The 17,506-nt window shown below is 44.6% G+C and overlaps 1 protein-coding gene across 2 annotated transcripts in view; it reads left to right on the forward strand.

Moving 5' to 3' along the window:
- Window positions 1–17,506, forward strand: part of CEP126 (centrosomal protein 126) — a 68,275-nt gene that overhangs the window by 31,018 nt on the left and 19,751 nt on the right. For both annotated transcript variants that reach the window (XM_069759188.1, XM_069759189.1), the window contains one exon: window positions 12,728–14,621. In XM_069759188.1, coding sequence (XP_069615289.1) covers window positions 12,728–14,621 — 1,894 coding nt within the window. The remainder of the gene's footprint in view (window positions 1–12,727; window positions 14,622–17,506) is intronic.

Raw genomic sequence — 17,506 nt, forward strand, 5'->3', positions numbered from 1 at the left:
CTGTATATACACCTGTACCTGTCCATTGTAAAGTGTTCTGGAGCGTCCTCTCCACTCTGTTGTTCCTCTATTTTATTTGCTTACGTTCATGTTTTTTGGGCTAAAAAAATTTTTTCGCAATTGGTTTCCATTAACTATTTCGCACTTCTCATGAGTTAACTGAGAATCTGTCAGTCGGCCCATTATGACGATTTTTAACTCTTTAATCCTACTCGCCCTGAGCTCTTCTTCACTGATTTACGACCACAGACCACATCGAAGTTGAATGTGCCGGGAAACAAAGAGCCTATAAAAGCAACACGGTGCAATTTTGTTTTAATAAAACCATATTGCGAAAACGATTTTTAGCCACAAATACATGTATTTAAATAATTTAAAAATAAAATGTTCACAAAAGTGGACAACTTTTTTTTAATCCTAGACAGATCCCAATGATAATGGAAACGGAAAAAATTCTAAATATTCTGGATTTTGTCCTGCAATCACAACTTATCACCTATCCATAGGATGGGTGGTGAGTCCTGTGCCCCACATTTGAACGGTTGCACAATCAATGTTACTCCGTTTCTATATCTGCAAAACCACCGAATGCGGGGCTTGGCTTTCCTGCTTGATGGCTGCACAATGTAGGGTGTAGGGACAAGGACCCTGATTCAAAGCCGAACGCTTGAGCGCTCCCCATTATCTGAGAGTTAACAGGACTCCTCAATATTCTGGAGCTGCATTGTCCTGGGCACCCCCCCACCAATATTACTTTGTGTGTCAGCTATAGCAGACCCCCTCTCCCTGCACAAAGCATCTGTAAGTCACACTGATCATTTCACACTAGTGTATAATATGTAGATACGAGGTGTGATTTGCTTATTTCTGAGCAGTTTGGTATGAAACCACTAGGTGGCAGTATTGTTCTCGGTTGGATACTAAGGCACGGTATCTGTCCATGTATCTGTGCCGTGTACACGCGCCTTCGATTCTGGACATTCACACACCATAGATTGTAGCGCAAACGTAAAGGGGTTGTCCGGCCTTAGGCTACAAGTCTGCAGTCACTATATGTGACTGCAGGCTTGTGAATCCTTACATCGAGTGTTGTGAAGATTCTCCGGTGGCGGTGCGCATAACCGCAAGTACAGTCATGGCCAGAAAGTGTTGGCATCTTTGAAATTGTTCCAGAAAATGAAGTAATTCTCCCAGAAAATTATTGCAATTACACATTTTTGTTATACGCATGCTTATTTCCTTTGTGTGTATTGGAATAGCACAAAAACAGAGAGAAAGGGGATAAATTGGACTTAATTTTACGCAACACTCCAAAATTTGCCTGGACAAAATTGTTAGCACCCTCAACTTAATATTTGGTTGCACTCCCCTTGGAATAAATAACTACAATCAATCGCTTCCTATAACCATCAACAAGATTCTTACACCTCTCAGCTGGAATTTCGGACCACTCTTCTTTTGTAAACTGCTCCAGGTCCCTGATATTTGTAGGTGCCTTCTCCAAACAGCAATTTTAGATCTCTCCACAGGTGATCAATGGGATTTAGATCAGGACTCATTGCTGCCACTTTATAACTCTACAGCGCTTTGTTTCCATCCATTTCTAGGGGTGTCTTGAAGTATGTTTAGGGTCACTGTCCTGCTGGAAGACTCATGACCTAGGACACAAACCCAGCTCTGGTCACTACATTACGACTCAAAATCCTTTGGTAATCTTCAGATTTTGTGATGCCTTGCACAAAGTCAAGACACTCGGCTCCAGAGGCAGCAAGACAACCCGAAAACATCTTTGAACTTCCACCATATTTGACTGTAGGTATGGTGTTCTTTTCTTTGTAGCCTCACTCTGTTTTCGGTAAACAGTGGAATGATGTGCTTTACCAAAAAGCTCTGTCTTGGTCTCATTTGTCCACAAGACACTTTCCCAGAAGGATTTTGGCTTACTGGCCTGCGTTTGGCAAACCACAGTCCAGCTTTATGTCTGTGTGTCAGCAGTAGGGTCCTCCTGGTTCTCCTCCCATAGTGTTTAATTTCATTCACATTTGGACGGATAGTTCACGCTATCACTAATGCCCAAGGAGCCTGCAGGACAGCTTGAATTCCTTTGGAACTTACCGTAATTGGGGCTTCTTAACCATCATCTTGACCATCCTGTATTGCAATCTTTCATCAATTTTTCTCTGCCGTCCGCGTCCAAGGGAATTAGCTACAGTGCCATGGGTTGTACACTTCTGGATTATGTTGCCCACCGTGGACAAAGGAACAGTAAGATCTCTGGAGATGAACTTGTAACCTTGAGATTGTTGATATTGGACAACAATTTTGGTTCTCAAGACCTCAGACAGTTCTCTTCTCCGCATTCTGTCCTCCATGCTTGGTGTGGCACACACAGTGCAATGATTGAATCAACTTCTCCCCTTTTGATCTGGTTTCAGGTGTGATTTTCATATCGCCCACACCTGTTACTTGCCACAGGTGAATTTGGAAGACAATCACATGCTTGTAACAAACTTGTTTACTCACAATTTTGGAAAGGTGCCGACAATTTTGTCCAGCCTATTTTTGAGCTTTTGTGTGAAATTATGTCCAATTTGCCTTTTCTTTTTTTTGTGGTGTTCCAATAAACACGAAGGAAAATATTTGTTTTTACATGTTTTTCGTGCTCCTCTAAGAGCCATCACTTTTTTATTGTTATTATTATTTTTCCGTCCACACAGCCGTATGAGGACTTGTTTTTTTATGTGTGACAAGTTGTAGTTTTTTAATGACATGAATGAATGAAACACTACGGGCCTGTGAGCTCTCCGTGAAAATAAAGGGACGGCACTGCATTTTTAAAAAAAATCTGCTGCTTGTCAATTCAGCATTGTTGCAGCGTTTTTTTTACCCATAAAAAGTAATGCGAAAAAAGGATAAAACACAACCAAGCATTTTTGCAGCGTTATTGGTGAATTTAAACCATTTTTAGCAGAAAAAAAGCAGTGAAAATGTTTATAAACAGCATTTTGAACGCTGCAAAAATCCAATGTGTGAACATAGCCTAATGGTCCATCCATAATAAGCTGATCACAGACTGTAATCTGTAGGGAATCCTGAAAGTAAGGCCTGGTTCACACGGTTCTGCTTTTTCCTTTAATCAGTTTTTTTTTGTGCTTAGGAAAAAACACAGAATTTTCCATTAACAACAAAATGAATGAGGCTTCTAAAATCTCATTCATGCTGGACGGGTTTTTTTCTTTGCTTTTTTTTCACTTGTTCATTTAAAAAAAAAAAAAAAATGCAATATGTCAATTCTTTTACTGTTTTACTGCAGTTTATCCCCCATGGTGGTCAAAATGGAGGGGAAAAAAAGCATAATTGTCACTGCAGTTTGTTGGCCATAGCCTGTTTTTATTATGCAGAAGAGAAAAAATGCAACAAAAAAAATCAAGTTATGAATTTACCCTTTGTGTTCAGTTTCCCTGCAGCACCTCCACAGGTGGAATTAAGTATTACATGGAACCCATTCACATCAGTGAGGTCAGGTCCTCCAGAGCGAGCGGTGCTCTTTTTAACCTCCGTCCATGCTGGCCAAAAAAAATCAGGAATCTGAGGAGAGGCGTCCCCTCTATTAAAGGGGTTGTTGGCTGTCATCAGATAATAAAATCACGGTATACTCGCCTACAGAACCGGCACTGTTCCTCTGATCGTAGCTCTTTGTCACATGACATTACTTTTGCACGTGACCACTGCAGCCAGTCGGTGGCTGCTAATCGGGTGAAGTTTTCAGTATTACGTCCAGTCCGGGATATTTTTTCGTTATGATGGGCATTGGAGCCATTAAGAAGACGATGTCCATGAGTCAACATCCCTTTACCTCAAAATTCTGTTTTGGTCAGCCCCTTTATGGAGCCAGGTCTGATGTTTTTGGATTATCCGTGAAATATTCCTTGACGTGCACAGACATGTGGATTGCATCGGATACGTAGAGACCAAGACTAATACATAAAAGACCCCGGGGAAGCCTGACGCATGGAGCACTGTCAGTGCTGGAGCGCCACAAGGACGTCACCGCCGGCCCCCCGTCATCCTTCACCCCGGCCCCAATAACAACATGCCCCCCCATTACAATCCGTCCATAATACAATCGCATTGTGGAGCCTTCATCCACGCCACATGTCAGCTGCTGAATTATGCCTTTAATCCAATTAGTGAACTCTCGCCATGTATCAGCGAGAAGTCAGACATCAAGGGGCGCGCTCATCATAGAAACGTGTGCCGTGACTGCCCGATGGGGGGGCGAACCGGAGAGGTGGGAGTTATGGGAAAAGATCAGAACTTCTTTGGAGGACAATAGGTTAGTTCCACCATAGTAGCTGGAGTCACCAACTAATTTCCATGACCCTTTCCACATTGAAGACCATGTTTAATCTCGAATACAGGAGCCAAAAGGACCGTCCTCCCCGGGTACCGGATTGTCGCTGCGTTACGGTACAATGGTCCTACCATCCCGACAACAAAGGATACAGACTGACCGCTACAGACTGAATTCATCGTGGCTTAATGTGGAGAAACACAGTGGTCCGCCGTTCTGTTACCCGGTCTAAAAGGGTAAGGGGGAGAGGTGCCAGTCGTTCTACTCTACCCTTCTAGACCGGGTAACAGAACGGGCGGACCAGTCTGACTGTAGCGGTCAGTCTGTATCCTTCCTTGTCGGGATGGTAGGCCATTGTACCGTAACGCAGCGACAATCCGGTACCCGGGGCGGACAGTCCTTTTGGCCCCAGTATTAGAGATTACGGGACACTAAGCTAAACTGAGTAACCTTGGTGCCCGCAGGCTACATGCAGTCAGCTGGGGAGGAAACCACTTTTATTTGTGTGGTTAAGGTGCATGGTCAGTGGCAGCAGACTTCACTCGTGGTCTCTGTGTCCTCCAATGAATTTTTTCATACTCACTTTTTAGATCCCCTTTGCTCCTGTTCTAACGCTTCCCAGGTGTCCTGCCAGTCTCTGTACGGTCTATAGTGTCTATGTATGCAGGACAGGTCCTCCAGAGTGAGAAGACCACTCAGTCCAAGAGATGAGGATCCCCTTTAATTAAAGAAGTCGTCCAGTAGAGAAGGAAATGTCATGAGATGGATCTAAAGTTGAAATATATCCAATTTAATCATATACTTTTATTAGGCAAGCTTCACCTATGTGTCGCCATCGGCACCAGTCCTGGCAGCGCCATCTCCAGCTTGGGTGTGACGCGGGGGCGGGCTCCCTCTAATGGCACAGAATGGTAATGCATATGAAGGGGGCTGGCTTATGGACTCATAGGTAACCCAGCCATTCGCTTAGCTATTACTGGTTACTATACTATACACCCCTTTGTAGGGGGTGTCCACTATCTATCTATTGATGGCCTACACTTGGGGATATCAGGTCGGGGGGTCTGGCACCCAGCACCTCCATTGACGTAAACAATGTACGGAGCAGAACACCTTCTACTGGCCGCTATCTGAGCTGCAGTACCCAAGATCGGCCACTACACGGTGCATGGAGCTGTGATGTCCATCCGGCCACCGCCAGAGCTATAAACTGGTTGGTTGGTGCCGGGTGTCGGACCCTCATCTAATATTGATGACCAATTCTAAGAATAGGCGATTAATATCTAAGTGGACAACCCCTTTAACGTGCACTTAAAGGGGTTGAGTTGTATTATAATGCAAAAATATCTGCTGGATATTTCTTACAAACTGTCCTAGCACATGTGCGCAGCCTTAGGTGGACGGCGTTACCATGTGACAGTGGTGAGTCGGGTGAGACGAGCGAATCCCTGCGCTGTGGGTAGGTGAATAGAGATGGTGACATGCAGCCAGCACAGGCATGGGACTGTAAGGGTTAACAAATCAGTTAGGTAATAAAGTAATACCGTCTAATCGTGTGTAATTACAGTGTGCCACAATTACAGGGCACTAAGTACCGCCTGCAGGAAGGCAGCCGGCTCATTGTTCTGTCCTCCCGGCATTCTCCAGCCATTTGTCTTCTGCAGGAATGTGCCGTCATCAGCTCGTCACCTAGTGTTTACACCAAGACTTTATGCCAAATGGATTTTATAGTGTTTTTTTTTCCATCTCACATCTATATAGAAACACATCTTCCAATTTTCACCCTGATCACTAAGATTAATATTAGACTTCTGCTTCCTGTTCTTCACATGCACATTAGGAGCTATAGCCTTACCACCCCCTACGTGTTTGTATAGAAGTATAAAATCCCTGTGCAGGGAGGGAGAGGAGGTGAGCTGTGATATCACCTATTGTGAATGGTGGATCCTGTGTTATCTACTGTATATAGAGGTGTTATCTGTCATTGTACAGGACGAGGAGGTGAGCTGTGACATCGCCTATTGTGAATGGTGGATCCAGTGTTATCTACTGTATATAGAGGTGTTATCAGTCATTGTACAGGAGGAGGAGGTGAGCTGTGATATCACCTATTGTGAATGGTGGATCCTGTGTTATCTACTGTATATAGAGCTGTTATCAGTCATTGTACAGGAGGAGGAGGTGAGCTGTGATATCACCTAATGTGAATGGTGGATCCTGTGTTATCTACAGTGTATAGAGGTGTTATCAGTCATTGTACAGGACGAGGAGGTGATCTGTGACATCGCCTATTGTGAATGGTGGATCCTGTGTTATCCACTGTATATAGAGGTGTTATCAGTCATTGTACAGGAGGAGGAGGTGAGCTGTGACATCACCTATTGTGAATGGTGGATCCTGTGTTATCTACTGTATATAGAGGTGTTATCAGTCATTGTACAGGAGGAGGAGGTGAGCTGTGATATCACCTATTGTGAATGGTGGATCCTGTGTTATCTACTGTATATAGAGGTGCTATCAGTCATTGTACAGGACGAGGAGGTGAGCTGTGACATCACCTATTGTGAATGGTGGATCCAGTGTTATCTACTGTATATAGAGGTGTTATCAACCATTGTACAGGAGGAGGAGGTGAGCTGTGACATCACCTATTGTGAATGGTGGATCCTGTGTTATCTACTGTATATAGAGGTGTTATCAGTCATTGTACAGGAGGAGGAGGTGAGCTGTGATATCACCTATTGTGAATGGTGGATCCTGTGTTATCTACTGTATATAGAGGTGCTATCAGTCATTGTACAGGACGAGGAGGTGAGCTGTGACATCACCTATTGTGAATGGTGGATCCAGTGTTATCTACTGTATATAGAGGTGTTATCAACCATTGTACAGGAGGAGGAGGTGAGCTGTGACATCATCTATTGTGAATGGTGGATCCTGTGTTATCTACTGTATATAGAGGTGTTATCAGTCATTGTACAGGAGGAGGAGGTGAGCTGTGATATCACCTATTGTGAATGGTGGATCCTGTGTTATCTACAGTGTATAGAGGTGTTATCAGTCATTGTACAGGACGAGGAGGTGATCTGTGACATCGCCTATTGTGAATGGTGGATCCTGTGTTATCCACTGTATATAGAGGTGTTATCAGTCATTGTACAGGAGGAGGAGGTGAGCTGTGACATCACCTATTGTGAATGGTGGATCCTGTGTTATCTGCTGTATATAGAGGTGTTATCAGTCATTGTACAGGAGGAGGAGGTGAGCTGTGATATCACCTATTGTGAATGGTGGATCCTGTGTTATCTACTGTATATAGAGGTGTTATCAGTCATTGTACAGGAGGAGGAGGTGAGCTGTGATATCACCTATTGTGAATGGTGGATCCTGTGTTATCTACTGTATATAGAGGTGTTATCAGTCATTGTACAGGAGGAGGAGGTGAGCTGTGATATCACCTATTGTGAATGGTGGATCCTGTGTTATCTACAGTGTATAGAGGTGTTATCAGTCATTGTACAGGACGAGGAGGTGATCTGTGACATCGCCTATTGTGAATGGTGGATCCTGTGTTATCCACTGTATATAGAGGTGTTATCAGTCATTGTACAGGAGGAGGAGGTGAGCTGTGACATCACCTATTGTGAATGGTGGATCCTGTGTTATCTGCTGTATATAGAGGTGTTATCAGTCATTGTACAGGAGGAGGAGGTGAGCTGTGATATCACCTATTGTGAATGGTGGATCCTGTGTTATCTACAGTGTATAGAGGTGTTATCAGTCATTGTACAGGAGGAGGAGGTGAGCTGATATATCACCTATTGTGAATGGTGGATCCTGTGTTATCTACTGTATATAGAGGTGTTATCAGTCACTGTATAGGAGGAGGAGGTGAGCTGTGACATCACCTATTGTGAATGGTGGATCCTGTGTTATCTGCTGTATATAGAGCTGTTATCAGTCATTGTACAGGAGGAGGAGGTGATCTGTGACATCACCTATTGTGAATGGTGGATCCTGTGTTATCTACAGTGTATAGAGGTGTTATCAGTCATTGTACAGGAGGAGGAGGTGAGCTGTGACATCACCTATTGTGAATGGTGGATCCTGTGTTATCTACTGTATATAGAGGTGTTATCAGTCATTGTACAGGAGGAGGAGGTGATCTGTGACATCACCTATTGTGAATGGTGGATCCTGTGTTATCTACAGTGTATAGAGGTGTTATCAGTCATTGTACAGGAGGAGGAGGTGATCTGTGACATCACCTATTGTGAATGGTGGATCCTGTGTTATCTACTGTATATAGAGGTGTTATCAGTCATTGTACAGGAGGAGGAGGTGAGCTGTGATACCGAATGTTGTGAATGGTGGATCCTGTGTTATCTACTGTATATAGAGTTGTTATCAGTCATTGTACAGGAGGAGGAGGTGAGCTGTGACATCACCTATTGTAAGTGGTGGATCCTGTGTTATCTATTGTATATAGAGGTGTTATCAGTCATTGTGCAGGAGGAGGAGGTGAACTGTGATATCACGTATTGTGAATGGTGGATCCTGTGTTATCTACTGTATATAGAGGTGTTGTCAGTCATTGTGCAGGAGGAGGAGGTGAGCTGTGATATCACCTATTGTGAATGGTGGATCCTGTGTTATCTACTGTATATAGAGGTGTTGTCAGTCATTGTGCAGGAGGAGGAGGTGAGCTGTGATATCACCTATTGTGAATGGTGGATCCTGTGTTATCTACTTTATACAGAGGTGTTATCAGTCATTGTACAGGAGGAGGAGATGAGCTGTGACATCATCTATTGTAAATGGTGGATCCTGTGTTATCTACTGTATATAGAGGTGTTATCAGTCAGTGTACAGGAGGAGGAGGTGAGCTGTGACATCACCTATTGTGAATGGTGGATCCTGTGTTATCTACTGTATATAGAGGTGTTATCGGTCATTGTACAGGAGGGGGAGGTGAGCTGTGTCATCACCTATTGTGAATGGTGGATCCTGTGTTATCTACTGTATATAGAGGTGTTATCAGTCAGTGTACAGGAGGAGGAGGTGAGCTGTGACATCACCTATTGTGAATGGTGGATCCTGTGTTATCTACTGTATATAGAGGTGTTATCAGTCAGTGTACAGGAGGAGGAGGTGAGCTGTGACATCACCTATTGTGAATGGTGGATCCTGTGTTATCTACAGTGTATAGAGGTGTTATCAGTCATTGTACAGGAGGAGGAGGTGATCTGTGATACCGAATGTTGTGAATGGTGGATCCTGTGTTATCTACTGTATATAGAGTTGTTATCAGTCATTGTACAGGAGGAGGAGGTGAGCTGTGACATCACCTATTGTAAGTGGTGGATCCTGTGTTATCTACTGTATATAGAGGTGTTGTCAGTCATTGTGCAGGAGGAGGAGGTGAGCTGTGATATCACCTATTGTGAATGGTGGATCCTGTGTTATCTACTTTATACAGAGGTGTTATCAGTCATTGTACAGGAGGAGGAGATGAGCTGTTACATCATTTATTGTAAATGGTGGATCCTGTGTTATCTACTGTATATAGAGGTGTTATCAGTCAGTGTACAGGAGGAGGAGGTGAGCTGTGACATCACCTATTGTGAATGGTGGATCCTGTGTTATCTACTGTATATAGAGGTGTTATCGGTCATTGTACAGGAGGGGGAGGTGAGCTGTGTCATCACCTATTGTGAATGGTGGATCCTGTGTTATCTACTGTATATAGAGGTGTTATCAGTCAGTGTACAGGAGGAGGAGGTGAGCTGTGACATCACCTATTGTGAATGGTGGATCCTGTGTTATCTACTGTATATAGAGGTGTTATCAGTCAGTGTACAGGAGGAGGAGGTGAGCTGTGACATCACCTATTGTGAATGGTGGATCCTGTGTTATCTACTGTATATAGAGGTGTTATCGGTCATTGTATATGTGGGGGGAGGTGAGCTGTTATATTGCCTATTACAAATAGTGGATCCTGTGTTAAATCCTTTTCATAGAGGTTTCACCTGTCATTGTAATCTTATCAGTGATGATAATGAGACTGCTGAAAAGTCTTCTATATCAAAGAAGAAATGTGACTCTACTATTAGCCCTAGTGACCAATATGAAAAATCATTATATTAATTAACGGAAATCTTGTCACATGGAAAATTGATTTAAAAAAAATTAGCAAACATCCTTAATTAAAATACATAAAGGGTTATCTTACTCTGAATGCTTCACCCGTTAAAATAAAAAGCTCTCTATGCTGACCTCCCATGCCGGTGCCCATCCAGCACTTATACCATCATGTGCTCTGGCTCATTTTTTTGGTTTTGTTTCAGTTTTTTGTACTTAGTACAAACTTGGTCGTGGTTCCTCCTTTTTGGGCTGTCCATTTTGTTTATACAGCTTTCCACGTGCGGACGGCTGCACAGTCGGGACTCGGGTCCTGCTGTGCCATTATCCATTTGGACGTCTACTGATACAAGGTGAGGAGAACTACAAGAGTTAGGTCCTGTCCCGATTGGGTGCACCCTGTCGCGGTGGGATGGATTTTACACTTTTTTAATAAAAATAGCTTTAGCTAAGTATCTTATGTTATTTACATGCACTATTACCATTTACTTATTACAGGGTATTTGCTCATTTTGGATTCTTCTTGGTTTCCGATTATCTGCAGAAAGACTGTGTTTGCATCCGTAAAATATGGACACCTGATGGCCGCCCGAAGCCAACCTTGGCTTTTCTTTTTTATTAGTCATGTAGCTTTTTACTCTTGATTTTAGCCCCTAACTCTGACATCTCAAGCCAATCCGCTGTTGCATATTAATACATACACATTAGAAATAATTACTAGATTACTTTTATTAGTCATATAGAATGATTAGCTTGCACAGTAAAACATTTATGACAGGTGTATAATTCCATTTACAACCGATGAAAACACATTGCTGATTACATACTAACGGACAAGGAAACTTGTGCTGAAGGCTTCCATGTGCATGCGTGACCTGAGCTTTACAGACACCATGGCCGGCACTGAAAGTTGAGTCTGGGCATGCTTAACCTTCTGTAAAGAACTAATGCAAGAAAGATCACAGCCCTGGAAAGATTCGGGGTGCATGTGGGAATCTCTACACTGGAGAGGTGACAAGTGTATGATCGCTGTGGGTCCGCACTCCCACTGATCACAGCAACAGGAACGGCAAAGTCTGTACTGAGCATGTGCGACCACTGCACCATTATATGGTCGTTGTTGCATCAGTCAATAGCATACGCAAATAAAAGAAACCATTCTCCCTCCTAAATTCATCATCCACTCTGAAAAAACTGCTTAAAGGGAACCTGTCACCCCCAAAATCAAGGGTGAGCTAAGCCCACCGGCATCAGGGGCTTATTTACCGCATTCTGTAATGCTGTAGATAAGCCCCCGATGTATCCTGAAGGATGAGAAAAAGAGGTTAGATTATACTCACCTGGGCAGACGGTCCGGTCCGATGGGCTTCGCGGTCCGGGGCCTCCCATCTTCTTACGATGACGTCCTCTTCTGGTCTTCACGCTGCAGCTCCGGCGCAGGCGTACTGTGTACTGTGTACTGCAGTGCGTAGGCATCGGGAAAGTTCAGAGAGGCCCGGTTCCTGCACACTGCTGCACTTTGATCTGCCCTCAACAGGGCCGACAAAGTACGCCTGCGTCGGAGCTGCAGCGTGAAGACCAGAAGAGGACGTCATCTGATGAAGATGGGAGGCGCTGGACGGGACAGCGACGACCATCGGAGCGGTCCGGGACCAGGACCGCCGCTGGGTGAGTATAATCGAACCTCTTTTTCTCATCTTTTAGGATACATTGGGGGCTTATCTAGAGCATTCCAGAATGCTGTAGATAAGCCCCTGATGCCGGTGGGCTTACCTCACCCTTGATTTTGGGGGTGACAGGTTCCTTTTAATTCCATTTTCGGCCAAGCAAACCGGACACAGTGAATTGTCAGATTATATAGCTTATTGAGCTCTAAGGAGTCGGGAGGAGGACAGAAATTTTGAGAAATTCCAAGCACTAATTAGGTAATAACGGGCAGCCATCAGTCAGGATTTGGCTCAGAAAGTGATATCCAGGTGCCCGGGGTGAAGGGCAGATATCTTTAAAATTAAGGGATAGCTCTGTAAATTTCCATTCTTTTCATAAACCTGATGTATTTTTTCAATAAAAGTGTAAAAACGTATGAAATGTTTATAATTGAACCCCCTTACAATGTCTATATGCCAGAATAGGGGCTATCTTCCTTGAGAAACCACCTTTTTACGTTCCTAGTAATCTCAGTTTAGCGATGGTAATCCGCCATTGATCTTATCGCTATGATTCTTTTCGCAGAATTTCCACCAAGAAGTTGAGCAGCTCGCACGTGCCGACAGCTTGTCAAGCTTGGACAGCCTAGAAGAAAATTTAGAGACTGTAAAAGAAGAAAAGAGCTCGGCATTTTCATCTGACCTATTACACCAAGCACTTGCCGAAATATCTTCTTCCTCCGTGAATAGAGGCTATCATAACACCGACGATCGTGTCAGTGGCTTAAACAGTCACACAAGCCGTCCTGAGCCTTTTCAGCCTGAAGAGATGATCGTAGAAAAGCGCATAGCTATGGGAGAGGAAGATGGTTTCCCCCAAAATGGATTTCAGCAAATAATGATGGACACATTAGCAAGAAATGGCAAAATCCATGCCGTAAGCACATTCAACGTCTCATTACCAAATCACGATCAGGGGTCTCGAGACTCAACTGCTTACAGTGTTGTAGCTAGACCAAGCAAAGCCTGGTCAACTCCGGACCTATCTCCTAAAGACACAATTCAGAGTTCCATGCCTTATGATAATAAAGAAACTTTACAACACCCAGGACTATCGGCAAAACCCACAATGGCACAACCCTTGGCAACTCCAGTGGTTGTTCCATTTCCCAACAGTTCTTCTGGTATAAGCACAGACTTAAAACCAGGTAAAAGCCATTCTGTGAGCTCAATTCCCGACCTTGAGGTCCTTACGAATTTATACAATACACAGTTTCACACCATGAAAATCGGCCACCATAAACCTTTAGAACCCAATAGTCGGGAGAGCCCGTTGCATCAAAAAAGGTCTTCACCCACCCAAAGTTTCAAAACTGAAACTGCACCAATACAACTTTCGAAGGGTCAGCAAAATGGGACAGATGATCCCGACCTGGCCTTATGTACTTTCTATAGACAGGCGAAAATAAATAGTGCTGGAAAAGAAGGGAAGACGTTATTGAAGAGCATATTAAAGAAGGGCTCCACATCTGAGAATGGATTTCACAAGGCGATGGGTGTGAGCAAGCTGGTCCTTATTGGGGAAAGAGGCTCCACTGGCATTCGAGATAGTGTTGAACTCCTAAAGGAAAAAGAGCACAAGAGACCCAACAATAAAAAACTGAGATGGTTAGATGAAATCGAGAAAATCATGGAAGGTCAAGATGTCCGTGGTATGAACGGGACAATGCAGGCTATCAAAATGTCTCCTGATGAATCCCTAGCAACATATTGCAAAGAGTATGACCTAGCCCATATGACTTCGCAAAATAGCCCTGTCTTCTCTACAGGTTACCATTTCTCTAAGCAGGCATGGATGGGGTCTAAAGATGAGGAATTGAACTCTGTAGGTCATATGCACACGGTGAGAAGCCCCCCAAAATCAAAGACTAAGGTAGTAAGACGTCCAAAATCAGCTAGAACCCCATCATCTGTGGTGCACCGGACTAGAAAGGGCATTATCATCCGACCTCAGTCGGCAACTGAGGCCAACAAGATTGCAAGGTCTCAGGGAAAGATTGTGACTCCACATCCTCCTCCGAGGCCCGGATCAGACAATACCAGAGAGCTCATGACCAAAGCCAAGACTTTGCCGGTCAACACAGGCATTTCTTCAGTCAATGTCTTGAACAATGTTGTGTCCTCCAGCAGCCACACACTAAAGAAGGACAATGTAGCATACCAAACCATGCCTCATACTTCGGGTGTTGCCCAGACCTCTCAGGGATATGCTCCAGATTCGGACAGTGCTACAAAGGCTGCTCTCACTTTCAATAGTGAGCGAGTATTGGCGCTGCAGGATACCTTGCCTATTCCCATAAAGCGGCACCCAGTGTTCGGGGAGAATGGATTGCGTTTGGACCACACACCCACCGATGAGGAAATTGCGCTCTTGTGGCAAGGAGTTCGAAGTGCCTTAACGCACAAAAATGCCACTGCAGGTGGGTGTAATTTTTTTCATTAGTAATGTATGCCCCTGCCATCCCAGCTGTACAGAATTGTTATGTGAAATGGACCTAAAAGGATTCGGGGCTTTTGCAGATATGTCACTCTAGTTGTTTATTATATTAATTGCTTGCAGAAAATAGAAAAATAGAGTTTATTAAGCTATAAAAAATTCTCAGTTTATTGTTAAAGGGGTTGTCTGGTCCAAAACGATTAGTCTGCAGTCGACTGCTCTCACTGGACATGCTCGACTAGAGGGTGCGAGCCTTGCTCCTTACAAGTGCATGGAAGCAAGGCCGTGCCCACTGTCCAGGAGCATGTATAACAGATCTATACCCTCCAGTCTCGGCTTCGAAACCGGCGGATCCCCGGATTACACAGTGGGTACGCTGGGGGGAGGATTCATAAGTCTGCAGTCACAAAGATTGACTGCAGACTTATCGATTTGGACCAGACAACTCCCTTAACATGTATCATTGAAATGGACAAAAAAAGAATAGAAAGATCAACAAAACATAACCAGCATCAGACTGTGGAACACCTTGGACCCACCAGAGAAAATCATTCTTGGGGCCCACTATGTAGCTACATAGAAATAGATACAAGACCACCAATTGTGCGGTACAACAAGCTAGTATCAGGATATAATATAAGGTAGTACACGTCTTAATTATGTAGCAGGGGTTGGGGTATCCCCCTCATAGAATATAATGTAGCCCCCTCATAGAATATAATGCAGTCCCCTCTCATAGAATATAATGCAGCACCCCACAAAATATAATGTAGCACCCTCATAGGCTACAATACAGCCCCCCTCATATAGTATAATGCAGCCCACCACAGAATATAATGCAGCCCCCCCATAGAGTATACTGTAGCCCCCTCATAGGGCATAATTCTGCCCCCCTCATATAGTATGAGGAAGCCCGCCCCAGAACATAATGTAGTCCCCTGAGAGAATGCAGCCCCAATACAGAATATAATGGAGCCCCCATAGAGTATACTGTAGCCCCCTCATATAGCAATATGTAGCCCCCCCCAGAATATAATGTAGTCCCCTGAGAGAATAATGCAGCCCCACCACAGAATATAATGCAGCCCCCCCATAGAGTATACTGTAGCCCCCTCATATAGTATGATGTAGCTCCCCATAATATAATGTAGTCCTCTGAGAATAATGCAGTCCCCCCACAGAATATAATGTAGCCCCTCATAAAGTATAATGCAGCCCGTCACCACCCCATCATTGTCCTCATCACCACCTCCATCATTGCCTTCACCACCACCCCTATCATTCTCCCCCACCACCCCCATCACTGCCCATTCCACCACCTCTATCATTGCCTTCTCCCCCACCATCATTGTCCATTTCATCACCTCCATCATTGCCTCTCCACCATCATTGCTTATCACCTCCATCATTGCCTCCCCACCATCATTGCACATCACCTCCATCATTGCCCATGACTTCCATCATTGCCTCCCCACCCTCATTGCCCATCCCCTCACCATCATTGCCCATCACCTCCATCATTGTCTCCCCCACCATCATTGCCCATCACTTCCATCATTGCCTCCCCTCAACTCCATCGTTGCCTCCCCCCACCACCATCATTGCCCATCACCTCCATCATTGTCTCCCCCAACCAATATCATTGTCCTTCACCATCACACACAGCACCGCTCACCGCAGCAGCAGCACATCCTGCAGCCTCTTCCTTGCCGGCAGCTTTCTGTCTGATACAGCGTGCTGGATGAAGACGTCATCCAGCTGAGCTGTCTCAGACAGGAAGGAGGACGCCAGGAGGTGACCTGTACTGTGTGTGTGTGTGGTGCGTGGTGGGGCTTACATGCGGGCAGTGTTAGCTGCAGCCAGCGGCTAACAGTGACCGCTATTAAAGAGAAATGGTATTCACGCCTCTCCATGCCCATAAGGGTGTGTGGAAGCGTGAATATTCATTTTGCTTTGGCAGCGGGGAGAGGATCCTGTCTCCAGCTGCTGCTACGCTGGCAAAGGGCGGGCCCCCTTGACTCAGGGACCCCATAGCCACTGACTGGGGGCCCCAGGAGCAGTGGGAGCCCTTGGCAGCTGCTGGCCAGTATGCCAGCAGGTGTCAGTGCCTGGGCCCACCTGAGAATCCTCCGGTTCTCCGGTGGGCTAGTCCGAGCCTGTAAGTAACCAAGCAGAGAAGGCACACTTGCAGCAATACAGGAAAATATGAGTGTAAAACTTTTTTTTATATATAAACTTGCTGAAGAGCCCGGCGTTGCTTGGGCATAGTAAATATCTGTGGTTAGTTATAGCACCTCACTTCTCTTATTTTCCCATCACGCCTCTCATTTTCCCCCTAACATCTCTCATTTTCCCCTTCACACCTCTTATTTTCCCCTCACTCCTCTCATTTCCCCCTCACTCCTCTTATTTTCCCCCTCACTCCTCTCATTCCCCCCTAACACTTGTCATTTCGACCTCACATCTGTCATTTTCCGATCACTCCACTATTTTCCCTCACTCCTCTCATTTTGCACTCACACCCCTCATTTTCACCTCACACCTCTCATTTTCCCCTCAGTATATACATGTTTGTCATCTCCCTTATATATAGTACACACCTGTATGTCATCTCCTGTATATAGTATATACCTGTATGCCATCTCCCCTGTATATAGTATATACCTGTATGTCATCTCCTCCTGTATATAGTATATACCTGTGTGTCATCTCCTCCTGTATATAGTATATACCTGTATGTCATCTCTTCTGTATATAGTATATACGTGTATGTCCTAGTGCTGCACATTTTTCTCGGACAGCACTCTGTCCTAAAATACGCTTGTGTGAATGTAGTCTCAGAGAGAGAAGTTCCTGACATATCACAGT

The sequence above is a fragment of the Ranitomeya imitator genome, chromosome 3 (genome assembly GCF_032444005.1).
Source record: "Ranitomeya imitator isolate aRanImi1 chromosome 3, aRanImi1.pri, whole genome shotgun sequence".
Taxonomy (NCBI): Eukaryota; Metazoa; Chordata; class Amphibia; order Anura; family Dendrobatidae; genus Ranitomeya; species Ranitomeya imitator.